Consider the following 10,380-nt stretch of genomic DNA (forward strand, 5'->3'; position numbering starts at 1 on the left):
AATTCTTGTTCACTAATCATTGTACAAAGAATCTGACGCAACTATCACCATCATCATCACCATCACCATCACCATCACCATCACCATCACCATCACCATCATCATCATCATTGACATTTACATATCACTTAAAAACATGCAAAGCACTTTACATATCTCATTGTCATGGAATATTGTAGATACATAACAGTCTGTGTTTATATCTTATCTCTCTAACTAGGCTAAGTGGTCCTCCAGGCAGGGACTGCCTTATCGAGAAACTTTAGATTACATCCCTCCCCTAGAATAGAACAGGTCTCTGCATCCAACAGGAGTCTAATAAATATCTGTTCTATCATTCCACTGTAATGCTCCTATTTTTGCCTGCCAGAGAAACAAAAACCCCTACTCAGGAAATCTGTCGGATCATATCCACATTTTCCATCCTGGCATTCAATGTCCCCTCCTCTTATCCAATCTCCTACTATTGAAAACATTAATTCCTGTTCTGCTCTGCTCCCAAATCCCCACCAGGCTCATTCATAGTTCCATCTCTGGACCTTTGCTGTGCTAGCCTTCCCATGGCTGGGATATCCTGGCTAAATTTATAAAATCCCAGCCATTGTTCCAGGCCCAACTCAGGCAACACCACCCTCCTCTTTCCTCTCCAGTTAAGGGAGCGTGTACACAGTTGAGAGAAGGCTGGATTTGGAGCCAGAAGACCTGGTTCTAAATTTCAGCTCTGCCATCTGCTACCTAATAGGACTTTGGACAAGTTACTTCATCAACTAGGGCCTCAGTTTCTCCATCTATAAAACAAATGAAGTGCCTGGTACACAGTAAGATCTCAATCAAATTTTAATGAGTTGAGTAGAATATATATAATAACAATAATTAGTAATAATACCCAGTATTTATTTGGCACTCCAAGGTTTGCACACTTAAATATATGTGTGTATGTTTGTGTATATGTGTGTGTGTGTGTGTATGGGTGTATATACATACACATACATACATCTATATCTATCTAATCAAATTTGATTCTCACAACAACCTGGGAGGGAAGTGTTATTATCCCCATTTTACAGATAAGGAAACTGAGGCTGGGAGAACGAGCAGGGTAGATTTGATGATTTGAAAGTTCCTCTGTGAGGCTTTAATCCTAGCATCTACTCCAACCACTGTCTCTGGACAGTTCCTGTCCCTCCCTGGCCCCCTTCCCCAAACAGAGAATCTGAGCCAGACTCCATTGTAGTATGTGTCTCCTCTACTGTATGAGAAATTTGTGGAGACATTGTGACACAAGTTATAGGTATTTGCACTAGCAACAGTGTTGTAGCCCACAAAGCCAAGGAGTTGCTATGGGTAACATTGTTTCCATGGAAGAAGGGCTTTCATTCTTCCTGGAGCTTCAGAGAATCTATCTCATCCCTGGTACAGCTGGTGGCCCCAGGACTAGAAGAGACCCTAGTCCAACTTCCTCATTTTATAGATGAGAAAACCCAGAGAGATTAAAGGGCTTTCCCAAAGTCACACAGGTAGTAGTGGCTAACCTGGAATTTGAACCCAGGTCCTTGGGGTCCAAATCTAGTGGATCAGGTTTTGGGGCTGAAAGAGGTCAGAATCCATTGCACCCCACCCCACTCCATTATTTTTAAAATTTCTACTTATATCTTTTGTTTCTACATAACCTCCATTACTATCCAAATGACCATCCCTTTCCAGAGGGCTGTCCCTTGTGACAAACATTTTTTTAAAAGGGGGAGGAAGGCAGGGAGGGAGGGAGAGAGGAGATCTGTTCAACAAAACCAACCCAATAAAATCAGTCAAATCTGATATACCACGTACAACCAACGATCTATACCCATAGTCACACATCTCTGCAAAGAAGGGAAAAAAGCACATTTTCTCATCTCTTCTCAGAGCTAAGCTTTCACTCTTTCCGGTTAAAGATTGCTAAGGACCAGAAGTTCAGTGGTTTGCCCAGAGACACATTCCTATTGAGTACCTGAGCTAGAATCTGAAGCCAGACCCTGGGGCTCCAAGGCCACAACTGCCTCTGATACACCTCACTTCCCACAGGCAGCACACCGGCCAGCCAAGGCTATATTCAGCTTGGGAGGAGATCAGTTTGAGGATTTAGTTTGGGGCTCAAGCGGATGTAATGAAGAAGGATGATGGTAAATAGCATTAACAACTGACATTTATATAGTGTTGTAAAGTTGATTTACATTATCTCATAAGAGTCTCACAACAACCCAATGAGATACGTATTTTATGCATTATCTCCATTTTACAGATGAGGAAAGATCTGAAGCCAGTTCTGCTTGATTCCAAGTGAGACACTCTATCCACTATACTATGCTGCCTCTAAATCAGGGACTCTGAACCTTCTTTGTGGGCTGGACCCCTTGGGTGATCATTCTGGTGAAGCCTATGGACCTCCTTCTCAGACTCAGGTTTTTAAATGAATAAAATACACAGAATTTCAAAGGAAACGAATTATATTGAAATGCAATTATCAGACTTAAAAACACACACAAGTTTGTAAAAGCTAGGATTAAAACAACAACAACAACAACAACAACCCTATGCTAAAGGAAAGGTAGGGAAAAGATCATGTGCCTTAGGAAAGCTGCAAGAGGGGAGGGGGAGAGAAGGGGGTCAGAGAGAGGGATTCGTCTCATACTACCTGTGTCATCAGGCACCTAGCTATCAAGAATCCCAACCATAAGAGGTTCCCTAAGCAGGGTCTTATATATGCATTCACTCACTCTCTCTCTCTCTCTCTCTCTCTCTCTCTCTCTCTCTCTCTCTCTCTCTCTCTCTCTCACACACACACACACACACACACACAAACACACAAGCATGTGCTCATACACACTATTCAATAGCAGATGACTGGCCAGGACTAGCTAGCCAGCCAGTGTGCATCGATGCTATTTGTTGTGTGTTCTTCATTCTCGAAGAGCACTGTGACATCAGGAAGGTGATGCCATGACATGCAAGTGAATTAGATTTAAATGAGAGAGGCCTGTGCAAAGTCACGAGCCTCACTTTCTCCTCCAGCCATCTGGGTCCAGTGGCCAAATGTAGATCAAGATGACTGGAGATGGCCCCCACCATAATGTTATCACAGTGTTCAACTGACATTATTTTAGGCGACCTGATCTTCAAAACTGATTTTCTCAGCTAAAAACATGCCTGATGGACTGAGCAGAGAAACTCCCTCTACTATAGCTCCACCCTCTACCCCAAGCCACGATGGAAGTTCCAGGCTTTTCATGAAGCTCCCCACCCCACTCCCAAGCCTAGGCCCAACCTTAGCTCCAGCCCCGTGCACCCTTCATCATCCCCCAGCTCCCAGCTGCCCGATCTCCCCTGCCCCATTCCTTCCCAGGGCACCAGCCCCCCAGGGTGAGAACCCAGAGAAACAGAGACAGGGCCAGGTTTCCAAGGCCTTTTTTCCTGAATGACTTTATTCAAAATCCAAGAGTGATCAACTTTGTCAACACTTCCAGGAAAGGGGGGGGCAGGGTGGGAAAGAGGAGGCCCCTGACTGGGAGCAGAGGTTCCTGAGTTTCTCAAAGTCGAAGGCGGGCCCCTGGTCTCCCTGGACAAACTAGTTTAACTGCAATATTGGAGGGGCTGCTTGGAGGAGCCAGGCCTGCTGTCAAACTTTAGCGCTCAAAATACTGTCTGGATTGAGAGAAGTTTCTGGAACTTAAAAGTTGATTTACAGTAAATACCCTGCAGACAGTAAAGCTAAGTGATTGAAAACCTGAAAACTGGGAGAAGAAGGTGGTGCTGGCTTGGACTAGACTTCAGAGAGAAGGGATTAGCAGAAAGAGGGCAAGATTGAGAGTCAGAAGACCTCAGATCAAATCCGAGCTCCAAAACTTACTGTCCTTGTGAGCTTGTACAGGTCCTTTCCTTCCCTCTCCCCATCCCTGGGCCTTGTTTTATCCTTCTGTAAAACAGGGGAGGGACTGGACTACATGAAGGTCCTTTCAGCTCTCCAACCCTTGAGGGGTGGCAGGGAGGCATGAGGGCCATCTCAGACGCCTAACCAGTTATGTGACCCTGGACCGGCAGTTTCCTCACCTGTAAAATGGGGATAACAGGCACCTACCTGTTGTTGAAAGGTTCAAATAAGACAACTGCCTGTAAAACTCTGGGACCAACTACAGCATCACTTACGAGAGACAAAGCCAAGTTGTTCTCAAATCTCAATTTTTCTTACACAGCCACAACACATAACTAGGGGGAAGGGTTGCAAGGAAACTGTCCCCACTTTGCCCCCTGGGACCCAAATTGAAAGTTTCCCGATTGAGAAAACAGCCTCATTCAGTCTAAGAAAGAGAGAGGCTGCCCAGGAGTCTCTTATTACAATCCATTTCTCAACTCTTGGCAGGAGGCAGACAAAAATACTCACTCCCTGCTGGCCACACAGCAACGGACAGTCTGACAGACAGTCAAACGGACCCTGTTTGTTTTTTTTAAATCTCCTGGCCTTCCCTGGCTTCCCAGTTACACCCTGCTGACTCCCAGAGTCCCTCAGAATCCTACACATCACAGACTTGTTTGATAGATCATTCCTGCTCTGAAATTTCCAGTTCAAAGGGACTTCAGACATCACCCAGTCCAACTCCCTCCTTTCAACAGCGGGTATACAAAAACCCAGAGAAGTCATGAGACTTGCCCAAAGTCACACAGCTAGCAGCACCAGGATTTGAACCCAAGTCCTCTGACTCCCCACCTAACGCATTCTCCTTTGTACTCCACTGCCTGAGAGCCCTGTATCGACGGAGGAGGCCTCATTTCCAAGATGCTAACCAGACATAAATGGCAAAGGGGAAATTTAGTAGGAAGAGCAGAAACAAAGGCTCATGGAAACAGAGATAGCAGCACAAAATCCCAGAATTTTCATATCAGAAGAGCCCGAAGCCCATAGAGGCCAATTCTGTGATTCTATGAACCCAAACAATTCCCTATCTGTAAAATGAGAGGCGTGGACAAGAGGACTTCAGAGCTGAACCTTTACAATATGATATGACATGATACTTGACCACAGGTGCTCATTACAATAGCCCTGACAAGTGTCATTCCGCCTCTGCCTGCATACCTTCTAAGCAACCTGGGCCAATTAAGGACCAATTAAGGAATTGTGGGTCCTTCCTTCTATTGGCCCTAAACCTACCTCTCTGAAACTGTTACCCATTGTTCCTACTTTGGGCCTACAAAGCTCTTGAGTGTTGGGCAAGAACCTGGACACATTCTCCACCACCAGACCTGAGTATCCCTGCATTCCTCTGCCTGCAAATACGTCCCCTGCCTTGGTTCTTGTTCATTCATCTGTCAAACATTTATTACATTCCCACTGTGTACAGCTCCCTAGGTGCCCTACTGGAACAGATACAAAGTTTAAACAAGGTATAATCCTGGAAGGGACTCCTATCCTATCTTATATGTTTGCATATACCTTGTCTCCCCATCTCGAAATGGAATATAAGTTTCTTGAGGGCAAGGACTGTTTCCATTTGTCTTTGTATCCCCAGTGCCTAGCACACAATAATCACTTAAATGGGATTCAATTGGAGGTATCTTAGAGATCAATCATTCTACTCCAACTCCTTCATTTTCCAGAGGGGAAACTGAGTCCCAGAAAGGGGAAATGACTTCTCAAAGGCAGTAAGATGGAAGTGTCAGGTTTGAACCCAGGTCTTCCGTCTCTGAATCCTGAGCTCTTTGTCCTATAGCACACACCACCGTGAGCCTAAAAACAGATCTGTTTGTAGGTGTTTATAAACAGATTACAGAAGGGGGATGGGGGTGGAGAGGAAGACAAGAGCTCTTCAACCTGTGAAACAGCCAAGCACCCAGCTAAGTGACATCTTAGTTTAAGAGTCATAAATCCAGTTCCAAACTGGCAATGAGCTAATTCCTAAGAGAATCAGACATGGGGTTTTCCTCGAGGAGGCCTCTTAACAACAGAAGCCACAACATGCCTGTTCCTTAAAGTCAAACCTTATTGTGAAACAGGGGGTTACCACAAACTGGATAAACCTAACCTGAATCTAGACTCCATCCAAATTAATCATTCTGGTCCTCAGAGTCAGGAAGGTGCCAAAGGAGGGAGAAGTGGAAAAACATGAGGGACAAAAGGGAGGGGTAGTGGGGTAGGGGTGGGAAACGGAGAAAAACAGAGCCAGAAAATCTCAGAGTAGAGAAGGCCCCTCAGGGGCCAGCCAGTCAAACCCCACCTGAAGAAGAGTCCCCACTAGAATGCACCCAACTAGTGAACTTCCAGCTTCTGCTTAATGACCTACAGGTAGGGGAGACTCACTACCATCTTTTACTTCTGGATATCTGTACCGGTTAGGAAGTTGTTCAATATATGGAGTCTAAATATGCCTCTCTGTAACTCCGCCCCCCCCGCGCTCACTCTTTCCTTACAGGGCCAAGGAAAACAAACAAAACAAATTTTTTCCAACATTATACTAGTTCTTCAAATCCTAAATTACTGCTATCATGCCTCTCCTCTCTTCCCTTTATCCAAAGTCTTCTTTTCCCCAGGCTTCTTCTCTCCCATTATATCCTCCCTGATAAATGCCTTGGTTGTTAGGGAAACAAACACAACCGGATTGCTCTGGATAATATAGTAGGGACTGATTCTGAAGGATAAATATCATATGATAGGACAAGCATTTGCTAAGTACCTACTGTGCGATGGGGAGCTCACTACCCACCCCCGGGCAGCCTACTCCACCTTGTGATGGCTCTAGTTGTTAGGAATTTTTTCCCCCTTAAAATCAAGCTGAAATCTGCCTCTCTATTCCCTGACACAAACTTTCCCCCCCAGCCCAACATAACTAAGTCATGGGCATCAAAAGGTACCTTTCCCTTTCTCTCAGGCTTTCTAAATCCACCCACTCTTTAAGGCCCAGCTCTTCTCTGAAGCTCTCCCAGACTGCCACAGGGTGAGCGCTCTCTCTCTCTCTCTGTGTCTGTGTGTGTATGTGTGTCTCCCTCTCTGTCTCTCCCCCTCTGTCTCTGTATCTCTCTCCCCCCCTTTCTCTCTCTATCCTCCTTTTTCTCTCTGTCTCTCTGTCTGTGTCTGTCTCTGTGTGTGTCTCTCTCTCTGTGTCTGTCTGTCTCTCTCCCCTTCCTCCCCCCTACCCAGATCCTAGGACACTTACAGCATATGCCTCTCATTTGGGCAATAGCATTTTCACCCTGGTCTAGTTGAAGTCAATTCAATAAGCATTAAATGAATGCTAAAGAAATGCCACCTTGAGCTAGGTACTGTACTAGGTGCTGGGAATACAAAGGTTGAAACCAGTCAAGCTCATCTCAAAGAACTCGTGTTCTAGAAGGAGACAACATGTGCACAGACAAATAAGTACAAAATATAAACAAATAATACAGAAGTCATTTCAAGAGATAGTGAGCACTAACAATGGGGAGGGAGAGGAGCACAGTACAGAATTAGGAAAGGTCATATGTAGAAGGTATCATCTGAGCAGTATTTTGAAAAAAATAAGCTAAGGATTCTATGAGGCAGAGGTAAGGGGGGGACAAATTCCAGACACTGGGGGTCAGACCATACAAAGACAGGAGATAATCACCTTCTTCCGAGTTTGGGGCTTCTCTTTGATTTATCAACTCACTAAACTTCTCTTAGCTCTAGAACTGAAAGAGATCCCAGAGGCCATCTAATCCAACCCCTTCATTTTACAGATGGGAAAGATGAGGCCCAGGGAGGTTGAGACCTGCAAGTAGAGAGTATCAGAGATGGACTCTGAACCCAAGGCTTCTGACTTGAAGCTCTGTGAAGCAAAGGATAGTGTCTTGATCCTTGACAATTCCCAAGCCCCAGCACATGTGCTTGGTGGAATGGTGAAGAAAAATGACATCCCTCATTGTTCTGAAACCCAGAAGGTTCTCTTCCCATTTACATCATTTCTCCCAGATTTAAGATAAGAATTTGATATCCATGGGGCCTGAAAAAGAGACACCAGACCCCTCCCATTCCCCTTTCAGATAATCTGAGCTCGGATGAATCTCAATAATAATAAAAATAATGATAGGTAAATCCCAGCTCGGTCAGGAGGGCCTTAGGAATTCCTCAGATAAGCCCCTGTGTATCTCGGGGAGCAGTTGCTCCTCATTCACTGTCTTCCTTGCTGCTCGATGCTCCCCTGTGTTAAGAACTTCAGTGAGAAGCCAGGAGCTAAGGATACAAAAGCACCTGTGAAGGCCCTGAGAGTTGGATGCCCTACCCCCCCACACAAAGAGAGAGCAAACAGGCCCAAGAGCCAAAGTACTGTCCTAACCAAGCCTTTCCATCTCGCCTGAGTTCCTGCCTAGATACCTGCTGGAAGCCCTTTCCAGAGGCACTGTTCTACATCTATCTGAAAACCGGGAATGGAATGTTACAAGGGAAGACTCTGGTTTATGGACTGACCATCAGCCAGGGCAAGAAACTTCAAACAAGAGAAGGAAGAGAGCCAAAGTTCCTTTGTCAGGGTGAAGAATTAGCAGGTCTCAGCAGAAAGAGCAAAAAGGCTGGAGTGCAAGCCAGACAGCTACACTTTGAAGGAACTCTAGGTGTGATCCTTGGCAGGTATCTGGCTCTTTGAGCCTCAGTTGCTCTTTCTGCACAATGAGATCTCTAATGTCCTTTGGTTCTGCAAGTCCGTGGCTCCATGTGGCTCCTACAATATCAGAGCCGGATTGGGACCTTAAGAGGTCCTTCAGGCCAACCCCCTCACTCCATTCCAAACCATCTCCTCCCCTATAACTGACCCAGGCTGGGCCTCAGCCCCTCCCACAGCAGTTTGGAGTTGGGAACAACCACAGACAAAACCCTGAAAGGCACACACTGGGATGGGGATGGGGGGTGGGGAGGTGGGAAGGGTTCATCAGGCTGCTTTTCTCAGGACCATAGGCTCAGAGACTCCCAGGGGAGAAAGGCAAAATCCGGGCTTTTAAATATAAAGGGCCTCAGGACCTACTCCTGGGGCAGATACTCCTGAGATTGAGAAGGGGGAAAAGAATTCTTTAGCAATCACTGGCCAGTGCCCCACAATCTCCACCAGGCCAAAGCGGTGGTGCTGTTGGAGCACCCTGAGACGTGGAGCCGCAGGCCATGATAACACCTTGCTTCAGGACACCCAGGAAGGGTAGGGGATGGGGAGAATTAGGAGGACAGAGTTGAGGGGACCCCAAGTGGGAACTCCCAGAAGAGACGAAAGAAGGAAGGCAAGGTGGCCCAGGCTAAGCTACAAAATCTGGGAGATGTTAGACCTGCCTGAATCCTAAAGCTGGGACAGATCTCCGTACCAGGGTCCCGCAGAGAAACCTGTGGCTGAACTCTGGGAGGTCAGAGGCCAAGGTCAGCTCCCTGTAACCAGGCCGTGGCAGCCCCAGTTTGCAGGGCTGTCCGGGGGCGGGGGACGGCTTTCGGGCGAAGGCTGCAATAGGGACAGAATCGGGGCCCAGGGATAGAAACCCTAGTACTCACCTTCTCCGGAGATCAAGCCACACGAAGTGCTCAACAGCAGCAGCAGCAGTAGCGGGGGCAGCCCGACGGTCAGCGGTCGCACGGCCCCCATGGCCCTGGGGACACAGACCGACTGACAGCCGGGGGGCGGCGGCAGACGGGTGGGCGAGCAGTGGGTCAGAGGGCCCGCGGCGGGCGGGAGCAGGGGGCGGCGGGCTCCATCCCAGCCCTGGCGGGCAGGGCAGAGCGGGGCAGAACGAGGCAGGGAAGGGCAGCGCGGGCCCAGACGGGCCGTACCCACGGTCCTTTAAACGCCCCGCGCAGGAAATGTGGGTGGGGGGCTGCCCCCCCGGGGGCACGAGAGGGGCCCGGGAGGGGCGTGGGCCAGGGCCACCTCACTCCTCCCCTCCGCCTCCTTCCCCCCCTCCTCCTCCTCCTCGGCGCTGGCTGGGCCGCGTCCAGCAGCAGCCCCGCGCCCCGCCCGCGTGCCCGCCCCCTCCCCGGAGATCGCGGCCCCGGCCCAGGCCCCGTAACCCCCCGGCGGCCCGAGGCTGGACGGCGCGGCTGTGGACTGGTCACTGCACGCAGGAGAGCGGGCCTCGGCCGCGCGCTGGGCCCCCCCAGGCCCCTGCTCTGGCCCTGTCCCCTCCTTCTTCTCGGCGGCCCCTTCCCCGCAGGCACCAGCGTTACCCGCTCCTTGCTCCTCGCTCCCCGCTCGAGTCTGGCCAGTAAACACAGCGGCCCCGTCAGCTGGGCTGGGCTGGCCCTGGCCGGGACACTGGAAAAGACGGCGCGGAACGCGTGAGAGCTGGAAGGGAGGGTGCTGGGGACCCAGCGGCGCGGGGGCGGGAGGCGAAAGGGGAGGGGGGACTGGAGATGAAAGGGGCGGGGCAGGG

At 48.8% G+C, this 10,380-nt stretch overlaps 1 protein-coding gene across 2 annotated transcripts in view; it reads right to left on the reverse strand.

Moving 5' to 3' along the window:
- The window catches only part of INSR (insulin receptor), a 150,872-nt gene extending 141,029 nt beyond the window's left edge, over window positions 1–9,843 (reverse strand). For both annotated transcript variants that reach the window (XM_036758164.1, XM_036758159.1), the window contains exon 1: window positions 9,506–9,843. In XM_036758164.1, coding sequence (XP_036614059.1) covers window positions 9,506–9,596 — 91 coding nt within the window. In that variant the 5' untranslated portion in view covers window positions 9,597–9,843. The remainder of the gene's footprint in view (window positions 1–9,505) is intronic.
- Between the last annotated feature and the right edge of the window lie 537 nt (window positions 9,844–10,380).

The sequence above is a fragment of the Trichosurus vulpecula genome, chromosome 1 (genome assembly GCF_011100635.1).
Source record: "Trichosurus vulpecula isolate mTriVul1 chromosome 1, mTriVul1.pri, whole genome shotgun sequence".
In the NCBI taxonomy this organism is placed as follows: domain Eukaryota; kingdom Metazoa; phylum Chordata; class Mammalia; order Diprotodontia; family Phalangeridae; genus Trichosurus; species Trichosurus vulpecula.